Below are 22,237 nucleotides of genomic sequence, written 5' to 3' on the forward strand. Positions count from 1 at the left end.
AACCCTTTTTATCTGGGGTGCAGTAACCTACTAATCCATAACTTTGGGATATAAACCCAATACCTGCTCTTTCTACCAATGCTTTATGAGCTGTTCTGTGGGGCTTGAATGAGACTCTGGAAATCAAGAGATAATTTACACTCCTCTGGATATATTGGTTGCCTGGGGTACTAAAATAATTTGAATTGGTTTTGAAATGAAATGTTACTTGTGGAAGATAAGCACACACTAATTTGGTTAATTTAAACAACTGGGAGGAAGGGGTTGATACCTGAATTGCATTTCATGTGTGAAATGATGATTATTAGACTTTTAAATACATGATTACACATATTGATCATGCAAAAGGTACATAGATCAGCACAAAAACAGCTGTACCCTTTAGTTATTTTGGAGGCAAATATATTAATCAAGTAAGGTAAAATTGGATGCTGTTTTCTTTCTTTTAAAGCTGTGAGAATGACTTTGTATTGCATAACATGTTTGGTGCTAAACTATGAGATTTCATCTCTCCATAAAGACGAGGCGTGATGAAGTAGAGGTAGCAAACGCTGAGAAAGTCACAAGCAAGGAGCATTCTCTCCTTGTTTTTATAGACCCAACTAAAATGAAAAAGAATTAAATAAATAAATGAAAATATAATGACTAAACAAGCAAATGAAAAACTAAAAAGCAGAAATGAAATTTCTAAAGTTAATCTTCATGAGCTGAAAAACCCAGATCTTCAACAAATTATTAGAAAAGTATACACACTTGAAAACTAAGATACTACTTTAAGGTTCTTAAATACAACACTGGCTCTTTTGAGGTGGACTGCATAGTGGAAGAAAGATTTTACATTGCCAAATGCCTGAAGATACCCATAGTCAATGGTACTTCTGGTCTCAGTGGCAATTCACTGAAATAAGATGTTAGAAGTCCAGAACATGTTTGCGTCCCTAACTCTCCCTCCCTGGGTTCTAGGAGTTTGGAGTAGCTACTCTCCTGGCTGCACTCAGGCCTGTCCTGCACAGCAGACACCCTGCCACACGGATTCTCAGTCCTCCCTCCCTACCTTGTTTACTCCCCGAGGGGGGAGGGAAGTGAACGGTCAGGTGCGACCCAGCAGGGGGAGTGGGTGAGCTGGGCCAAGGGCAGCCCGAACGTGTCCTTGGGTGTGGTGTGGGGTAATTTGGGTGGGAGCAATGTGGAGACTACCACGACCAACTCCTGCGCCTAGTTGGCGGCGTGCGTGCAGAAGGAGCGGGCGTGTGTAGGAGGCTCCTTCCTCCCCGCGACACTCACGGAGCCGGCCGCCCGCCCTCCCTGGGAGTTTCCCTGCCCTGTAGCCAGGGTGCCAGCCTAGGAGTAGTTTCGTTTCGTCCTGGCGCCGGGATTAGTTTCCAGGCACCCGGCTGGGGAGCCCGTGGCCCGAGAAGAGGGCGAAGGCGGAGGAGGAAGACTAGTCTAGGGGCCGCTCGCCCCGCAGAGCCGGGCTGATGGCCCGGGCCGCCCCGGGCAGCGGCGCCGGCTCCCTGTCACCGCTCCTGGCCCTCGCTCTGGGTAAGTGGCCGCGCTGGGCACTGGAGACCCAGCAGGAAAGTCTGGGGCTGGAGTCGCGGGGAGGGCAAACCCTGAAGCACACTGACATCTGGACACTAGGGTGCACCGAAGCTGGCAGGGGCGGGCCAGAGAACTTTGACCACTGGGAGAACGTGAGGCGAAGGAATCCAGCAACTGGACACCTGGCATTGCACCTGTTGGAGGCCGTCCCTGGGCGCCAGGGGAGGCCCGAGGGCGGGAGGGATCCCCTCGAGCCAAGCTGTGTGTACTGTCCACAAACAGCCGCCGACGTGTGAGCAGAGCAGAGGTCGGGGAGGCGCTGGGCAGGGGCTGCTTCGGGGTCAGGGGGGAAGCTGTGCCAGGCAGGGAGGAGTGGTGGGAGGGAAATCCCCTAAAGGAGGGGTGTGCGAGTTTGGACCCAGAAGGCTATCCCTCGGGAGGCAGAGGAAACGGAGCTCCTTGATTTATGATGCTGGCCAGGAGTGCAGGGCACGGTGGAGAGCATTTACCTGGTGTGTTCCCACACGCTGTGTGTGTGGGGAGGGGGAGCGGGAAGGGAAGGAGGGAGGGAGACAGAGAGAAGAGTGGCCCTCTGGGAATGAATTATTGTACCTATTTCTTGCTGGGACAGTTGGGATGATCTAAGCCAGAAAAGACTTGACTTCTGAGATCTGAATCTCCATTGCTGATGGGGAAAGCCAGGAAAGGGATATGAAGTATTTCAGCGAGGGCCCTATCAATGAAATGAATAAATACTTTACTTGGAACATACGATTTTCTATTTTAAGGAGAAATTGCAGTAGGGAGGAAGTTCACTTGGAAAGTCAAAGCCGGGTTGCTGGTGACCTATTGTGAGGGAAGAGTGGCCAGTGGAAGAGTAGCAGATGCCTGGAACCCAGGAGGCTACTTGCCTCCTTGGGAGTCAGTTCCCATAGAGGGAGCTGGGACTCAAGGGGCTGGGGATGTGTTATGAAGCTGGAAGTGAGGCTGCCTTGCCCTCCTGTGTAAGGAGGTAGCAGGAAGGCATTTAGGTGGGAGGATCCTACCAACACAAGGCATTACTCTCTGCATGGTGGTTATTTTGAGGGGAATGAAGGGAAGGGAAACCACGTTTCTTTTATAATTTTAGCTGGGGGAAAGGGGGAGTTTCCACAGCTGAAGTGTCTACCTGATGTTACCCCTACCTCCAAGCCTGGGAAGAGGACACCACAGATGAGAAAGGATGAGCATTTCTCTTATGGAGGGAAAAGAGGTGGAATCTAAATAAAAACTTTCCTAGAAGTAAGAGAGGAGGCCAAGTAGATGTCATGAACTTCGTTGGAGGTGGATCAGACCCTGGACAATGGCTCTAGAGAGAAGCCTGATGTAACAGTAGTAACAATTTAGTGGTAGAGTGATGAGCCACATGAAGAAAACGATGCATCTGAGATTCAGACCTAGAAACAACACAGATGCTCTTACAAGCTGTTGCTTGGTTGCTTGGCCGTAACTGGCATTCTCATTCGCCACCTTGTCTGGATGGTCCAGAAGTCAGAAAGTATTTACTGAGAATTGACTGTTATCAGCGAGATGCTGTAGTGTGTGGGGATGGAAAGAAGGCTCAGGAGTTTCTTAAGACATGATTCCTGTCCTAAAAGGTCTTATGTTTTAGTTGGGCAGACAAGACTAACAAACATGAAACAATAAGAGAAAAATTCATAAAAGTAGAAAGAAAGCTCTCAGCAGTGAAGAATGGAGTGGTGAGGATAGGATTCAGAAAGGACACAAGTGGGTGCCTTGAAACTTGGGTTAGATTTGCAATAGTGGAGAAGAGTGGGGGTAGTAGACAAGGGAGAACAGCGTTTAGTAAAGCTTTGGCAATGGGGATGAGAATACTTTACTGGAGAGGCAGACAAACAACCTGCCAGACAAGAGTCAAAAAAAGCAGATTAAAACATTTGGACATGAATCACTACGCAGTTGAACACACCACCATAGCCCTTAAATAAAGGAGCAATGTAATGTATGGAGTGATTTAAGAAGCTGAGTCTGGCAGTAGTGCAGGGTAGGAGGAAGGGAACTGGAGGCCGGAGGACCTGATTGTCTCATAGATGTAATAGAGGCATGAGCTAATTCAGGCCTAGATTAGGGTGAAATACCAACAGGCTTGTCAAGGGAGAAATGATTATTCAAGGTTGATGGAGATTTCCCCCTTTGCTATCACACAGTATTTTATTCTTCCCTCAAGATTTGTCAAAAGGCAGAAATGGAAGAAAACTTTAATCCAGTGCTAATGTACACTAGGGGTAATCCAAATGTGCAACCACCCTGTCGAAGGATAAGATTAGGGAATTGAATTTGATCTCTGGATTCCTTAACATCTCCACTCCTTACAAAATGCCAGAGGATGTAATTTGTTTACATCAGTGTTTCCATAAGGTGATACTATTTCTATCAGACACTCTTCAGTTGTAAATCCTCTTCCTAATTTGTCTGTTTGTCTCATGTTCTTTTATTTACTTTTTGAAAAGAATGTGAGCAATGAGCTCTGCAGTGCCTTGGCCTGTGTGTGTGTGTGTGTGTGTGTGTGTGTGTGTGTGTAGCATGCTGACAACTGAAGGTGAGCAGATAGGAGACATGGTTCCAGCTTTGTCACTCCCTGGCTCTGGGATAGTCTGTAAATTACAATTTTATGGGCATTGGTTTTCATTTGTAAAATGAAGTGGTTATATTAGATGATGACTACAATTGACATTCTACAATTCTTGACATTCTACAGTTCTTTAACCAATATTTGCATAGGGAAGTTTAAAGAAAATCCTTTTTTACAACAGTATTTGCCTTCCACTTACTTTCCTTTTGTTTGTCCCATGAAAACTTTGTCATAACAGAGAGTATCATGGATGCTTGTTTATTTGAGTGTATTGGTAAAAGATGAATAGCTTTGTTTAAAGTATTCTTTTATCTTGAAGAAATGCTTACTGTTTTTAATTTTTCCCTCATCCAAATGCTATATAATAACTAAACCTGAACTATTAATAATAACCAGTGAAGCTCATGTTTATTTTTAAAGAATTAATTTAAAGTAAGTGGGAAATGGAGAATTAATACTTAATTGGCATGGAGTTCTGTTTGGGATGATGGGAAAGTTTTAATAATGGATGGTGACACAACAATGTGAATATAATTAACACCACTGAACTGCATATTTGAAAGTAGATAAAATGGGAAATTTTAGGTTGTCTATATGTTACTAGAGCAAAAATTTTAAAAATAAAATTGTGCAACACCAAGAGAAAGACTTAATGTAAACTATGGACTATAGTTTTTATTTATTTATTTTTTAAGATTTATTTTTTAAAATTTATTTCTTTCTCCTCCCCCTCCCCTCCCCGCCAGTTATCTGCTCTCTTATCTATTCACTGTGTGTTCTTCTGTGACCACTTCTATCCTTATCAGCAGCACTGGGAATCTATGTTTCTTTTTGTTGTGTCATATTGTTGTATCAGCTCTCCAAGTGTGCAGCACCATTCTTGGGCAGGCTGCACTTTCTTTCGTGCTGGACAGCTCTCCTTATAGGGTGCACTCCTTGCACATGGGGCTCCCTTATGTGGGGAACACCCTTTCGTGGCAGGACACTCCTTGCGCGCATCAGCACTGGGCATGGGCCAGCTCTACATGGATCAAGGAAGCCCAGGGTTTGAACCATGGATCTCCCATGTGGTAGGCGGATGCCCTATCCATTGGGCCAAGTCCACTTCCCGACTATAGTTAATATTGTAAACAAAGAATTGATGGAATATAAGGCTGTAATGATTGTAAATTCATCCCAAATGACCTCTGAGACCCTTTGTAACTAGTTTGATCTTTACCTATAGATACAAAGCCTCTTGTTTATTTTAAGTGACAAGGGATGTGGTGAGATTTTTATTTTACATATTGCTCTGTTGGGATATAAGTAGGCTTGGAAAATAGAAAAAATACTTAGGATTTTAATAAATAATTCAGATGCAAAATTATGAGAACCTTCAATAGCACAGAGATAAAAAGGAAGAAAATTATTTGAAAGATAAAGATATTTAGGAGTTGGTTACTGTTTTGTTTGCTAAAAGTGGCCATGATATATCAGAAAAGGGTTGGCTTTTACAAAGGGGATTTATTAGTTTAAAGGCTTACATTTTCAAGGCCAAGAAAAATGTCCAAATTATGTCTTCATTAAGCAATGCTTTTTCTTCATGAAGACTGACTGTCTGTGAACCTGGAATCCTCCCTCACAAGGCAAGGCACATGGAGGCATCTGCTGGGGCTCTCCTTCCTCCTCCAGGCTTTGTTACTCACAGCTCTCTGCTTTGTGCCTTTCTCTTTGCTTCTGTGTTCCATTGATTTCAGGTTCTGGCTTTCAGGGCTTTTACTCTGAGCTTCTAGGACTTTCTTTTCACCCCTGCAGTCCCCTTTCTCTGCATTCATCCATTTATAAAGGTCACCACCGTGGGTCATGCCCTACTAAAGTAATCTAATCAAACAGTGTCACCTACAATAGGTTCACACCCACAGGAATGGACCAGTTTCAAGAATATGATTTTCTGGGGCAAACAGTCTTAAACTACTGCACTCCACCCTCTGGACTGTAAAAAGGCCTGTTCTTTCCATATGCAAAATACATGTATCACATCACAATATTTCAAAAATCCTCAATCATTTCAGTAACAGTACTTAAGTACGAAATCTCATCAAAATCAGTTATAGATGTGGTCTGTCCTGGGATGAAATTCCCCTCAGGCTGTGTTCTTATGAAACTGAGAACAAATTATCTGCTTCCAATAAACCAAGGAGGGACAGTCATAGGACAAACAATCCCATTGCCATTGTTGTAGAAGATGAGTGAGGTTCAATTATTTGTGTATAGAAAGGCCAGGACTCAGGAATGATTTTGAGAAGGAAAAAATGATTTATTGATGGCTGGCCAGATTCAGGAGCTTTCTGTTTCAAACCCGAGTCTTGAACAAGATTTTCAAGTTCCTTTTATACAGGGTGGAGAGTCAAATGATGCTTTTATCAAAGAAAACTACTTTCTTTGTTAGTTAAGTGTTTGCCTGAGTACCAGATAGGTTTTGAATTAACATATCACCCACATTTCAGGTGAGCTTGAATTAGCATCTTGCCCACATTCTGTCTGGATGCACCTTTGAATACACTTTCAATCTTACATCCTTTCTGAACATTCAAAGTCCATAGGGCCTCTATCACTTAACTGGATTCCTAGAGACTAGGCTCACTTGGATACAGAATTAGATGATTTTGAATTTACGCACAGGCTATATTATATTTCCCATTCGAGGCCAAGTCCAAGTTTCCTTAAGCTTCGGCATCACCACCATAAGTTTCCCTGGCTGACTGGTATGTATAGAGTTTGCATTGCTAAATTGCTTCCTGGGACTGGAGTCATTGCCATGGTCACCAAGGACAGGACTGCAGCCTCTTACTATCCCACACCCACAAGTCAGGACACAAAGAGATGAACAGCCTCCCACCCACAGCCTACATCACCATAGAGAGGAATTAGAAAAACAACAGTGGTCATGGGTCCCAAACAGTTCCAAAAACCTTCAGGGCATACACCATTAGATTTCAAGGTCTGAGAATCATCTATAGAATCATGATTTCTTCCTCTTTGGGCTTGATGATCTGCAGCCATACCCTTTCCAGGGCTTGCCCAGCAGCCATGTTCTTGGCTCTACCCTCAAGCTTTGGAGTGGTAGCTGAACTCTGGGCTTTACCTTCCAATAACACTGGAGTGATGGCCAGAGTCTCCCCAATGTCTGGGGCATAGGGTCAACCCCCTCAGAACAGTGGGGGTGGAAGCCCAACTCTCCTCAATCCCTGCATAATGTGCCCTACCCTCTCTGAAGCCCGGGTGGTAGCACTCCCCCTGAACAATGTAGCAGAAGACCTGCCTTCTTCAAGCTCTGGGGCATCCTCACCTATTCCACACAGATGGGTGCGTACACTCTCCTCGCCTGAATAGATATCTTCAGTCCAGATCTCAGCTTTCACAGTTCTGCCTTTGAAGTCACATTTACTTCAATCTCTCCCATTTTGGACCCCTTTTGTCCAGGCTGGCAGTGGTTCTGTTAATACAGATTTCACAAAAATATGACTGGTTTCTGATGCAGCACACAGGGGTCCAAGCTGTCAGACAGCAAGACCTTTCACAGATCCTTCCTGGATAACTGCATTTTCATTACTGACTTACAATGAAGTGGCTGATTAATTCCATGTTCAGTTAAGTCCTCACAGGGGCACTGTTCTCTGGGGACTCACTTTCCAGAAGCTCAGAATTCCTAAATCATCAATTTCTGGTTTCTTTGTACCCAGCTGTTCAGTACTCGGCTTATCCCTTTCCTCTTGCATTTTACCATTATATTAGCTGCCAGGAGAAGCCAGGCCGCACTTTCCCATTCAGTTTGGAAATCTCAGTCAGTTCATCACTTTCAAATTCTACCTTCCATCTAACATCAAACACAATTTTTCCAAGTTCTCTGCCACTTTAAAACAAGGGTCACCTTTCTTCCAGTTTGCAATAACTCCTTCATCCTTTCTAAATCATCATCAGAAGTATCTTTAGTGTCTGTGTTTCTACCAACTGTCTCTTGAAAACAATCTAGGCTTTCTATCAAGCATCTCACAATTCTTCCAAAATCTACCCCTTACTTATTTAAAGAACTTCTTCACATTTTTTGTATTTAAAATTGAAGCACCCCACTCCTGTACCAATTTCTATTTTAGTTTGCTAAAAGCTGTGAAGACAATATACCAGAAATGGGTTGCTTTTACAATGGAGAATTATTAGTTTAAAGGCTTACAGTTTCAAGGCTGAGAAAAATGTCCAAATCAAGGTTTTAACAGGTTGTGCTTTTTCTCCCCAAAGAACAGCTAACAATGATCCTGGAATCTCTCTCACATGGCAGGTACATGGAGGCTTCCAGTAGGGCTCTTCCTCTTTTCCTGGGCTCCATTGCCCACAACTTCCTGCTATGTGGATTTCTCTCTCAACTTCTGGGTTTTTTTTCTGTCTCTGTGGCCCTTTCTCTCTGTGTTCATCAATTTATAAAGAACTCTAGCAAGAGGATTAAGACCCACAGTGGGTCATGCTTTTCTGAAGTAATCTACTCAAATGGTCCCACCTAAAATAGGTTCACTCCCACAGGAATGGAAGTTTCATGAGCATGATTTTGTAAGGTACATAGAGTCTCAAATGACCATAGTAACTATTTGGATGTTATGAGTGAGGGACCACTTGATTTGTTGAAGTTTTCCAGGTTGAAGATTTAGGAAACCACATTGTTAGGATAAGTAGGGAAAGCAGGTTGAGGAACTACAGAAATACAATTTCAATATATTGAACTTGAGGTGTCTATTGGTTCTTCAACAGAAACTTCAGGATACAATCTGAAATAGGAGTCTACGCATAGATGAGATTGAAATGTGGGGATATTCACATCCAGGGAGAATGTCTTAGAAAGAATCTTTGCAGGGGCCAAAGAAACGAGGGATGGGGAAGCCCTAAGGAAAAACCAATACTTGGGAACTAACAAAGGTGAGCGTAGCAGTTCTCTGGGAGTTAGGAGAAAAACTGGCAAGTGGAATCAAAGATGCTAAATTAAGAGAGTTCAGGAGAAGACTATGAAGAACATTAAAAAAAACTGTCACCTTCATAGCAATATTGGTGACATTGATAATTGTAAGATGATTTTAAGTTTTACTTGAAAATACAAAAAGTATTCATGACATGATATGCTTTAAAATATCTAGTTTTGAAGTTCTATAAAGCAGGTAGTTGGCAGTAAGCAAAATTCTCCTTGTACAAATGACAGTAACTGAAACCCCAAACACTTAAGGACTTCAAAATGTGCCCAGTTGTGTACTTGGCTTAAAAGAGCACTAGAAATTATTTTTCTGCTTTAAATATCTCAGGTTTTGCAGGTCACACTTGCATTGCTCTTGCTCCATTCTCCATTGTGTAGAAATTCTCAAGCAATCCTGGAAGAGCCCAGTACTGCAGACTTGTTCCCATTGGAAGTTATAATGCTTGGCCTGCCAATGACTTTGCAAAGGTTGATGGTATCCAGGATGGACAGTGCATATGTCTGATCCAAGGGCCCGAGCTCTGGCACTGTCCCCACTGTTACCTAAACTGCTCACCCCAGTGCTCCTGTATCCCTAAATCTAACATGATGAGAGTGGGAAAATCCCATCTTGTCTTTTTCTCACCTTTTTATTGTAGTTGGTTCATGCCAGAACACAGAATGAGTACCAAAACTGGAGCTGGGACTGGGAACAGTGAGACGGACAGGTACCATGCCATACCCCAATACTGCTCTGATCCTTGAACCATGCTTTAGAGCTTTTCCATTAGGACAAGGACCATCTTAGGGGTACCAGACAAGTCAGAATCCCAGGCTGGGTACCTTTTAGGCTTAAGCCACAATCCTGACACATTGCCAAAATTGCCTTTTTCGGTGAATATAAGTACTAAAGAGCATGTGAATGGCTCCTTCCCTAAGGATGATTTGACCACATGCTCTGGGAAGTCACTGTCTACGTCTATTTTCTTAACCAATATATCCACAGCTATGGTTATGTAGGTGCTCTGTATATATGTCTGACAAAATAGACGAATTGATATAGGGTGATTTTTTTTCTAAAATATGCAGATTATGCACCCCTCTTTTATTATACATCAATTAATTATAAATCAATCATATAATAGAATTTACTAATGTATTCATATATACATAATTAATTAACCTATTTATTATAACTAAATCATACACGAACAAACACATAAAATAATGCAGACTTGGGAATCATCAAAGAAAACCTGGAGACTTTAGGCACAGTTAGGAGGAAGGCTGCAAATGTTTGTGAAGGAGAAGTTAACGATGTGAAATGTTAATGGATACAGCCAGGGCTGTTACCCACTTAATATCAGTTCAGCTGTACTGAGTTACTAGGTAAAGGTGATCCAAAGCTTGTAGCATTTCAAGCCACAAGTTATTCTTCACTGTAAGGCCACTGTGGGTAAGCCCAGCAGGCAGGAAATGGGAATTGGAACATTTGAGTCATGTTGTTGGGAAGGCATTGAATAAAACACTGGAACAGAAAGAGGAGCAGGTGTCCAAATGGTTCCTAGAAGGTCTATTCCCTGCACCAATGCAGAATTAATCTATAAGGATTTAATTGAACTGTAGAGGAAGGATTTCTTAAAGAGATTCTATCAAGCAAGACAGGGTAAATAGAAAAATAATATTTTGTACAATGATAATTATAACTGTTAATTCTATCCTGTTTTGACCCTATTGCAATAAGACTACATTAAATGGTATACAATGTCATTAGTATTCTTTATGTCAAGTTGATTTGTTTTTGTTTTACTAAAACTATTTTAAAAGTATTTTCTTGGAGTCAGTAGAAATTTTGAGTCATTTAAGCCCAAGCCTCTGGTACTGCCCCATATTTGCCCAAACCTCTAAAGGGCTTATATTTCTCAACTGTCTTTTATTTGTTAACAGCTCCAGTTCTTAATAGGAATATATTCCAACATTTGAGAAGAAACCACTGAAGAAGGAATAATTAAATAGCATCTTTTCAGCTTTGTTGTTATTTCTGAAAACTAATTCCACTAGAATTAATCGCATCTCTGAGCATTATGAGCATGGAATATAGCCTTAATTTGTATCTGGTTATAATTCTTTAAATGATGTAGAAACTAATCCATAAATTTTTCCTTGCCAAAAGAAGGGAACACCCTACAGTGGCTTCATTCCAAGCTACGTTTCATCTGCTAGCTGTCTAGAGACATAGCATGAAAACCTAAGCCTGATTCCAGTTAATCATATGCCTTGTTAATTTTAGTGAAGTCAGTTCCTGACTTCCTAATGGTTTGTGTTCTAAAAGTTAGTGTGCATGTTGGATCATTGGAACTTATTCACAAAATATCCCATTTAAGCAATGATCCATGATTTGTAATTAGATTCCCAGGTCAGTTCACAAAAGACTTTTTAACCTACAATGTACTTAAGAGAATAAAACTAATAAGCATATCTTAAGGCCTGTAAATAAATGTAAATGGCTTAGCAGAAAATGCATCTGGCTTTAATATTATATCTTTATGATGATCGGTTTCTCTTTATGTGCAAGGTCTTTGAAGGATAGTAGTGAGGAATTTCTCTAGTGCATCTTTCATCTTTCATTCATGCAACTGATATTTACTAAGTATCTGTTATGAGCAAAGGCCCTATGTAATCATTGACAATGCCTGAATATATTTGTATGACAAAGGATACCTTCTTACTCAGGCCATTTAATCCTTAGATAAAGGGTAAGAGCAAAGGCCTTCATGGGGCATCAGAGGTTGTGACTTACACTTACCTCTTAGGCTTGAAAGTCAGACATTGTCTTCTCTTGCAACCGTTTAGTAATGTCATTCATTAACCAAGTTAAAAATATTCTTAACTCACTTTTCTGTGACAAGTTCCAACTGCTTCAGATGAAGTAGTCCTTGGCATCCTTTTGAGATAAGCAACTTTATTATGAATATGAAAAACCTACAGCACAACCAAGTTCTGGAGTTGCTAAAGTTACACAGAGATTTAATCATCACGCATTGAATTGATTTCCTGGGTCTTTTTTCTGTTCTTTAACTAAACTTACCCTGACAATGTATAATGATAATGATCATTTTAAAGCATTTGTCCCATGACACAGCCTTTCTTAGAGTGTTGTCATACAGTGACTCTTAGTGACTCTTTTTTTATTGGTCTAAGGAGGGTACATAATTAGTACCATTCTAGATGCATAGAAAAGAAATTTATTCACTAGATACAATGAATGCCTTGGGGCATTAAGACTTAATTCTCTTTCTCTCTCTTTCTTTCTCTCTCTCTCTCTCAGAGAACCCAGTAAAGGGGGCTGATTCTTCCTTAACCCTCACTACAACTCTAGGAGGTAGGTGTTGTTATTAATAACATAACTTGACAGATGAGGAAACTAACACTTTGAGATATTAATTAACTTTTCCTAGATTGTACCACAGGGCTGAAAATCAAACTCTGTATGACTCCAAAAGTCATACTCTCAATCCTACCCTGTCTTGCTTTTATGCTTCACTTAGGATTGATTGATCTTAAGCGATGCAGGACCCCAGCTAATAATGAATCCACAAAGTATCCTTACACCAGTTGGTCAGTATTTCTCCTAAATAAAATATAAGAGGAAAGCTATTTGATTAAAATGGTATGCTTCATTGTGCTAATGACTGCTGGTCTTCCCAGGCATATTTGCATCTTATAAAAGGACTCTTGGCAGGTCAAATGAATCTCTAATTGCTGGAATGTAGAGAACTAAGGAGATATATTTTTAGGTAGTTGGAGAAAGATTATTTATCTTTAATTCAATCAATTAGGCAATAGCCTACTTTGATGATTGGAAAGGCCAAATCAAATGGGCATGAAGTACTTTCATTAATTTGTTAGTTTTGTTTTGTTTTTCCCCTATGGAGATGTAGTATATTATTTACCTGACCTATAGATTAGAGACATAAATACTAAAACAGAAATGGAAAGGGTAGCAATGATCTTAGTCAGTCTTTTTGTTTCAGAGTGCTTGAATTAGTTCAATATAACAGGATGAGTTACTTATATAGCATTTTCCACTTTTCAAAATTATGAAATTAGTTATTTATTTAGCTGTATTTTTTTTTCAGATTTTTTTCTTTTTTTTCTTTTTTTGGTCTTTATTTTTTAATCTTACATTAAAAAAATATGAGGTCCGCATATACCCCCCACCCCTCTCACCCCACTCCTCCCCCCATAACAACAACCTCCTTCATCATCATGAGACATTCATTGCACTTGGTGAATACATCTCTGAGCACTGCTGCACCTCATTGTCAGTGGTCCACACCATAGCCCACACTCTCCCACAGTCCACCCAGTGGGCCATGACAGGACATACAATGTCCGGTAACTGTCCCTGCAGCACCACCCAGAGCAACCCCAACCCCCGAAAATGCCCCCACATCACATCTCTTCCTCCCACTCCCTACCCCCAGCAGCCACCATGGCTACTTTCTCCACACCAATGCCACATTTTCTTCGATTACTAATCACAGTAGTTCATGAATAGAATATCAGTAAGTCCACTCTAATCCATACTCTATTCCTCCATCCTGTGGACCTTGGAATGGTTGTGTCCACTCCACATCTATATCAAGAGGGGGCTTCGATTCCACATGGATGCTGGATGCAATTCTCCTGCTTTCAGTTGTAGGCACTCTTGGCTCCCTTGTGTGATGGTTGACCTTCTTCACCTCCATGTTAGCTGAGTGGGGTAAGTCCAATAAACCAGAGTGTAGGAGTTGCAAGTCTGTTGAGGCTAGGGCCTGGCTATCACATGGTCAGTCCAGAGATTCAGGTCCCTTGGGTATACACTAAACCCCAGCACCAACTACAGAATCTGTAAAAGCAACAGGAGAGGCTTGTGGACAAAGATCACATCTGAGTCCAGCTCCATCACACAGAAACACAAACTCCAAAGTAGGGCCAACTGACATGGCACTGAACTCCATCTGCCATGACCATAGAACCTGTGGGTCTCTGCAGCCCTCAGAAGAACCAATACCTGGGGTTGTATCTACTTTATCTCTCTCTGGGACTCTGCTAAGGTGTGCATAAGGGCGACCCCTCTGATAACTTCCTGGCTCTTTTTGGAGACTCATAGCCATATAAACTCATTTGTCCTTTCCATTTCCACCTTTTATTCAGGTCAAAAACCATTTTTAACTCCTAGTATTATATGTAGACTGAGATATTCTGCTGGTCTGAGTTGACCCTTTTATTCAAGGTCATTTTCTAGTTACATCATCAGTTGGTACTTGGTAGTAATCCCTCGGCACTAGAGAGGCTCATCCCCAGGAGTCATGTCCCACGCTGGGGGGAAGGCAACACATTTACATGCTGAGTTTGGCTTCGAGACTGGCCACATTTGAGCAAAACGGAGGCTTTCAGCAGGTAACTCTTATAGCCATATTTACTTTAAAGGGATGCTTAAAGAATGCCTGGAACATAGTAGGAGCTCAAAATATAAAAATGAATGAGTGAATGCAGATGGCTGTTTGTGATAACTATGCCCAGTCATTTAAAAGACAGCAGATTCATTAAAGAAAATATTTCCACTTATTGCTGGCAAAACAGTGGCTCGTGATTCAGAGATGTTGCAGAAGAACATGGTTTTTTTTTTAATCTCTTGTTATATGGTACTTGCTGCCAGGATGCTAGAGATTCTTTCACAAAGAGGACTTCTGTTTTGTGAGTAATAAGTCCACTTCTGATTTTTGTACCCTTTATTGGAGTTTCAGAGCGCTACATGCTTCTCATACCTACAGGCTCTTCTCACTTGCCAATTTTGATCCTAATTTTATGTAATGAAGAGCTTTACAGTACTTTCCTGGCATTGGTACCAAAACCCAACATCTTAAGATGAATCAGGCACACAAGTTGGCCTGCACTAGCAAGTAAAATGAAATATTTATGAGATAGCTTTCATATTTTAGAGAATCTCACCAAAATGGAACTTTATTATTTATTTGAATTTTATAAATAATTGCCTTAAATAAAAATAAGTAAAATTGTCATGTTGGAAGACTAGACGAGGCCAAATTAGGTTCTCAATATCAGAAAATTTGAAAATAAATTATTTTAGAAAAGTTTTCTTAGGAGAAAATAATTCATTTAATTTTTTAAAGAGCAGACAGCTAGGCAGAAATACTAAGTTGTTTCATAATTGAAACAACTTGAATCTTGATTAAATTACTTAACATCCCTGTGTCTTATTCTTTCATCTATATAATGATAATCATAATCACATCTATCACCTAGGGACACAGGGTTGTTTTGAGGATAAAATCAGATAATGCAGGTAAAGATTTTAGCAGAAGAAATGGAAAGTAAGTGTTCTATTACTCATATTCTCAACTTTGTAAATTTGTAGACAAAATTGAAATTATTATGTAGGTACTGTCTAAAAAAGGAGAAGTAGAATCAATGTGTCAATCAGCCAATTGGAGTCTTAGTGTTCATAATTCGATCAAAGGAAGACTCCATAATATTTACCATTGGAGGCAAACGAAGAAAAAAAAGGCAGGCCTGCCCAGTCGTGACCATGCTTTCAACAGGGCTCTGGACAGTCCCATTACAATGTAAGCACCAAGATGGCAGGAATATTTGTGTTTTGTTCACAGCTATATGCCTAGAGTGGTACATAATAGAGATTCAATAAATATTTGTTGAAGGCATGAGTCTGAGTGCAGAGTGCCCAGAGAGTCCTCCTAGAGCAATAACTTCTCACAGTGCATCACAAAACATCTTGATATGAACTTTGCAATTTCAGCTCATGCACACACACACACTTTCCAAGCTTCCATAATAAGAAACTAAGAGCAATTCATCTTTTCCCACAAGTCTTTGTGTTCCATTCTTAATGTCTTTGGATTCGCTAACAATGGTTTATTTTTGTTATCTTTCTCCTTGCTGAGATGGCAGTTGTGCCTGGTTTTGCTGAGCAGGCTGATGTGACAGAGTTAAATTTGTTCGTAAGATTTAGGTGTTGACTATTATCACCAGCAAAACATTAATTTATTCAAAAGCATGACTCTTTCACCAATGGTATAACACTGGGTGAGAAATGGAAAGTACTTTTTTTCTAAAACACATACTAATGAGGAAGACAAAGATAAAACTTTTTACTATTTTAAAGTTTACTTTGTTAAACTATGACATACTGTTTTAAAGTGTGCTTGATATTGTTTTAAGCATTTAGAAGCATTGTCCAAGTATAAGACATTGTCTTTCCAAAAACAGTTTGCATTATAATGGATAAAAAGAAAATCACCACAAATAAAACACTGTGCAATAGTTCAATACCTAATGAAGTTTAAATTACATAGTACAGACTAAATATGATCTCAAAAAAGGAGAATTTATTATGAGGTGTAATGATTGGGAAAAATTCACCAAGGAAGTAAGAATTTGCACCATTTCTTCCATAATGTAGGTGGAGGGGGAAAATGGGAGAAAATTAAGAAGGGTGAGCATAGGATGGACAAATTAATAACTACCATTTTTGTAGGAGTACAAAAGAGAGTGAAGAGACCCATATGACTAGAATACAGAGTTAATTTTGTATAGTATAGAGGGAACTATTGACTAGATAAGATCTGGTTTCCAGAATGAGAGCATTGGTCAGGATCCCAGATTCTTGATGCAGTGCCATCTCTGCAGAATTTCCTAGGAATTTGAGTCAGAGAATTTTGTAGTTTAGATAAATTCATGTTTTCATTATAAGTTAAAACTTTACCTTAAAATGTTATTCCTCTCCTACCCTGGGAAATTGTTTGAGAACTGTGAAAGTATCCAGACTCCCTTTTCCCTTATTACCTAAAGCTTGGAGAAGAGCTGGCTCCACCCTTGTTTAATGTATAGATTAGAGGCAAGCCTGGGTGGTCTGCTTTATGCTTCTTTTTCTTTTGTCCCTAGCCATGTACTGTTTGGTCCTCTAAGGCACGGGATGACTTGTTATCAGGAAGTAGCCCGAGACCCATCGAGAGTAAAAACACCTGCAAAAAGAGATCAGTGCAATGTGAAAAATTCATGGGTACTTACTCATGAACACAACACTTAGAGAAAATCAAAAGGAAAAGAACTTATTCATTCTTCTCAACAAAAGATTGCCCCAAACCCATCCTATTCTACTGCAACTTCATTCCATAACATTAAGGACACAGTGTTTACCCTAGTTCACATCAGAGTGTCTGCTTGTGAATGGGATAATAGTTAATGGGCACCTCTAATGGTATTTTCAGTAGGGGAACAGCACGTGAATGCAATGGCGTGGCATTGATTTTAGAACGCAGGATGGATTATATAAAGAGAGTAAAGAGCAAGTAAGAAGGAAGCTACTGCTATACGAGCCCAGAATATCTGTACCAAGGTGGTGGTAGCAATGTGAGTGGAGAGAAAGGGTCAAATTCAATAAATATTTCAAAGAAACATCTAATAGGATTTAAAGACAAGTCATGTGCAGGGAAGGATGGGAAAGAAAAAGTAAAGCTATCTTCAAAATTTCTAATCTGAGAGAGAAAGAGAATTTATGGTACTGTATTTGAAAGATAGCTGCTTTTGTTGGTGGGATGTGAAATGCTTTTGAGACAGTCATATGTCCTATGAGCATTTGGAAGAATGCAGCTGACTTCATATCAGAACAGTGGAACCCAAATCTGGCTCTTCTCCTATGGGACATAAAATGTATAGCTTTTCAGGCCTCCCCCTATATCTTTTAAAGTCTAGTTGGAAGTGTCCCTAGAAATCTAAATTTTTAAGACTCTCCAGAAGAAGTGACACATCTTTACAGAATAATTCCAAATAATATATGAAGGTACTCACCCTCTAAGAGATGGAGTTTAATTCCTTCACACTTGTGAGTGTAGACTGGATTTAGTGACCCACTTCCAAAGAATAGAGCATGAAGAGGAAAAGGGTAGTAATTTTTTTTTTGTTGCAGTGGAGAAACCTGGTAAATACAACCTTAAATAAGTGAACAAGAGTAAGAGAATAACATCATCAGTGATGCCACGTGGATATCATGGATCCCTTGCTATGATGTCATGGGAAGACTTTACCTTTATAGTATTCTTTCCAAAAACCCATAACCCTGATCCAGTAATGAGAAAAACATAGAACATATCCCAATCGAGGGACATTCTACAAAATACCTGGACGTGGTTGTGGGGAATTGTGTAGGGGTGAATCCTATGTGAGGGAGAAGATAGAACAAATACAATATTCCTCAAAACTGTCTAGGGTCATAAAAAACAAGGAAAGACTCTTGGAGAACCTGCCACAGAACAGAGGCAGGGTCCTGAAATTGAAAAGAGACATTAATGGACAAACTGGTGAAAACAAAATAAAATCGTGAATTTAGTTAATAGTAATGTACCACTTAGTTTTGAGAAATATACCATGGTAATATATGATGATAACATTAGAGGAAACTGAAACTGGCTGAGGGATGTACAGCAATGCTCAGTACTTTGCAATTTTATGTAAATCTAAGTTTATCTTAGGAGAAGAGACAAATCTCCTTTACAGAATAATTCCAAATAATATATGAAGCTTGATAAAAGTTAACTAAAAAAAAAAAAAACACTCTGAAGGAGATTCCAATGACCAGCTAATTTGGAGAATCACCTAGTTATAAAGTTGTGCTCGAAATGTAAATGAGTTACTTAGCTGATTATAATTTCAAGGTCTAGTACAGTGCTTGGCATCCTATATATTTTCAATAATATTTGCTCAAATATTAAATCGATGGATGCTTTGTGTGATTTAATGATACTATAAAAAAGAGAGCTGAGGATAGAGTCTTGGCAGCACCCATATTTAAGATGTGGGAGGCGGAAAAAGAGCTGGCAGAGGAAAGAGAAAAGGGAAGATAAGTCAGGAGGTGAATTTTAGATGGAATATTTGAGAAGGTCAGCCATATCAAATACCGTGAAGATGGAGGAGGATGAGGCTTCTTAAGGGGTCACTGGTGAGTGAACTAGGAGAAAAAAATGGTCAGAGCTCTTGAAAGACCAGAGACAAGATATTGGTGGTAACTGAAAAAGCCAAATATTCATACAAAAGTGATTGAGAGGCTAGAAGTTGGGTGGAAAAGAGAAATTTTTTGGTTTATGATAGTCAACTTCAAATATTTGAAATAGTTTTAGCTTTTTTTTATGGTTCAGAGAACACAACTTGGATTAATGAACTAAAATTCCAGATGGGCAGCTCTCACCTTAATTCATGGGGAATTTTCTCCCAAGTAGAGCTTTTTAAATATGCATTCACTCGTTTGCCAGGCCCTGAGCTTCCCATGCATGGATGGCACTTGTGGGGAATTGTGTAGAGGTGATTCCTGTGTGAGGAAGGAGATGGACCAAATGACCTCCAAGGTTTCTAATGTCTCTAAGAATCTAGGAAGATGTTATCACATTTTGGGAATAATTTGGAGACCACAAGGTATAGTTGCAAACTCAGGGAACTATCAGGAGACTTCTCTGGGAAGGACAGAAGAGTCAGGGCACTGGGAGCCTTGGGGAGGCAATGGTGAAGAATTTTGTAAAACAAATTACTTGAGTTCTCCCTTCAAAACTGGTTTCAGTGAATGTGCCTTCTCATGATCCTTATCTAAGGACATAGTGTGGATTTCATGCCCTGAGGTCAGTTTTTGCCTTCAATGCTCTTTACTCTTTATATTTTACTCTCTATTAAGATAAGAGGTATCGACTGGATCCTATTGTGAAGGGGAGAAAACTACACACAAAATAAATTATTTTGAGAAAAAATTTCAAATGTTATTTCAGGAGACTCATATTTCTAATATTGTCATCCTGTGGTAGAAAACTTCTGTGAGAAAATACCCTACTCATTTTTAGATAAATGGCAATCATCTTGTAATGGAGGGTCAGAAGAGTGATTTTCACTGTGATTTAGATTCAAGATCAAGATACACCTAAGAATAATAAACTGTCCTTCCCATGTGCTTTACCAAAAGCATAACAAAGTAATTTCTCTCAAGATTTCTACTCCACAGTATTCACAACTATTAAATACTTATTGAATGGTTTTCTAGACTAGTGAGGTTCTTAATTGGGAATCTGTCTTTCAGGATGTGGTGAACAGGCATTGCATAGCTTCAACTGGAAAAATGTGGTGTGACTATTTGTTAACAAGTCTTTTTTTCATAGTCACACAGAAAATCAATTGAATTATTTCACAGTCACACTACACAATCAAGAATGCCCTTGTTCCTAATACTTCTTCGAATAATTCTCCACTTCAACTGGACAGCTTTACTCATTGTCTCCCAAACACTCCGAGCTCATTTCTGTGCCATTGCCTTTGGTCCATTTCAGTTTCCAAGTTCTTCTGTGAAACTTATCCTTATGATTTCTCCATTTCAGCACACTGCCTCTTTTTGAAATTCCAATAGAATATACTGGGCACTTAGAATATGTGCCTAGTATTTCTTTCTGTACATTTCTTGTCTCTCTAAATGGTTTTATTGATAAAGATAATAACAGATTTGTGTTAAGTTGCGTTGGCTTACTCTACCTCACTTTAAGGGCCTAGATTCTGGATATTTTTCAGGTTGAGTAAGCATCTACTCTGAAACCCTATGTTCTTTTCTTTACCATTATTAAAGTTTGATGACTGTTCTCTCATGGGTCAGAGGCTGTGTTATTACTTATCCTGAGACCAACTCCATTATTCTTCCTCACTTAGCATTCAGATAATCCCCCTTGATAATAAATTGTTGTCCATCTTGGTTTCTTTGCCTCCTCTCTGTGAACTATTATAGAAATTCAGTGAGGCCAGAGCTTTTCATTAAGAGTGCTACAATGTCAAGTGTCTGCTTTGGTCTGATCATAAAGGGAATGGGAATCAAAAAAGTCAAGTTTTAACAACTGAGGATTTCTAAGAAACTAACTCTAGGTTATTCTGGGGTTCTCATTCAATTTAGTCATTCTCGTAACAGACTTAATAACAGTAATGGTAAAAGAAAAAAAAACAGATTGATTTACTGGCAAAGGCATTATTGTGGTGTGGACTGCCTTCAGATATATGAGTTAGTTTATGTATGACAGGTTGTTGAATTACTTCCCTCTCTGGACTTAAAAAAAAATAAGACTGTGGACTGCTTTTATGAGTTAAAAATTAGTGTTATCCATCATTCCAGCCCTTTTGCAAACACCACAATATTGTTTCTACCGTTCAGAATAGTTTTACATTGCAACAGGACGGAGTTCACATTTTAATTTCCTGATTTGCAAAGACCATCTTAGTTTTTCTCTGCCTTTGTTTCCACCACCCCTCCTGAACCTAAAATCCAGAAAACTTTTTTGAGTAATTTCAGAGACCTTGGAAAAGCCCTCCTTTTCCTGGAATATCACTCCCCATAAGATGTCCTGATGTTTAAATTCCTCACTGTATTCAAACAGAAATATCATGCATCTCCAAAGAGCACTTCAATTATCTCCTTTCTTTCTCTTGGTCTCAGGTTGTCCCTCTCTTTAGATTTGAATGAAACACCATGCCCTGGCACATGGGTTCTGGCCTCCAGACTTCAGAAGTTGAGGGAGTTAGCTTCCAGCTGGGTGAATTTTGTCCAGTGAGAAATGGGAGATGGAAATAATGGGGCAAATGAATTTCTCCTTCATTCTTTCTTCTATGGCATACTTCAAATGCAGTACCTCTCTGAATGCTTTAAATGTCCCATGCATGTCTCTTGAGTGTCCCTTGTGGCTCAATCTGAAGCTGCACCCAGCATGAGGATTGCATATATTGCATTGCTTTGCCTTTCTTTGCTTCCTTTCCTTTTTCCTCATTTTCACGGTCTTGAGGTTTTACTAATAAATTGATAACTCTTCCTCTATCTCAGACATTGCTTTTTGGAAAACCCAGCTTGAAATTTTCTTGACTCTAGAGAACTTCCATTGAGTTAAGCCATTCTTTCCTTGCAGATTTTCTTTGAAAGCAAATATACAAAGGAAAATAGTTAAAGAATTATGTTCTTCTTGGGGGAAATTAAAGCACATGAGGATACTCTTTTATAGTAG

General features: G+C 39.8%; 1 protein-coding gene across 1 annotated transcript in view; it reads left to right on the forward strand.

The window, feature by feature from the left end:
- The first annotated feature begins 1,114 nt into the window (after positions 1-1,114).
- BTC (betacellulin) overlaps positions 1,115-22,237 on the forward strand; it is a 54,129-nt gene continuing 33,006 nt past the window's right edge. The window contains exon 1 of the mRNA XM_004465333.3: positions 1,115-1,542. Coding sequence (XP_004465390.1) covers positions 1,479-1,542 — 64 coding nt within the window. The 5' untranslated portion in view covers positions 1,115-1,478. The remainder of the gene's footprint in view (positions 1,543-22,237) is intronic.

The sequence above is a fragment of the Dasypus novemcinctus genome, chromosome 1, assembly GCF_030445035.2.
Source record: "Dasypus novemcinctus isolate mDasNov1 chromosome 1, mDasNov1.1.hap2, whole genome shotgun sequence".
NCBI classification, from domain to species: Eukaryota; Metazoa; Chordata; class Mammalia; order Cingulata; family Dasypodidae; genus Dasypus; species Dasypus novemcinctus.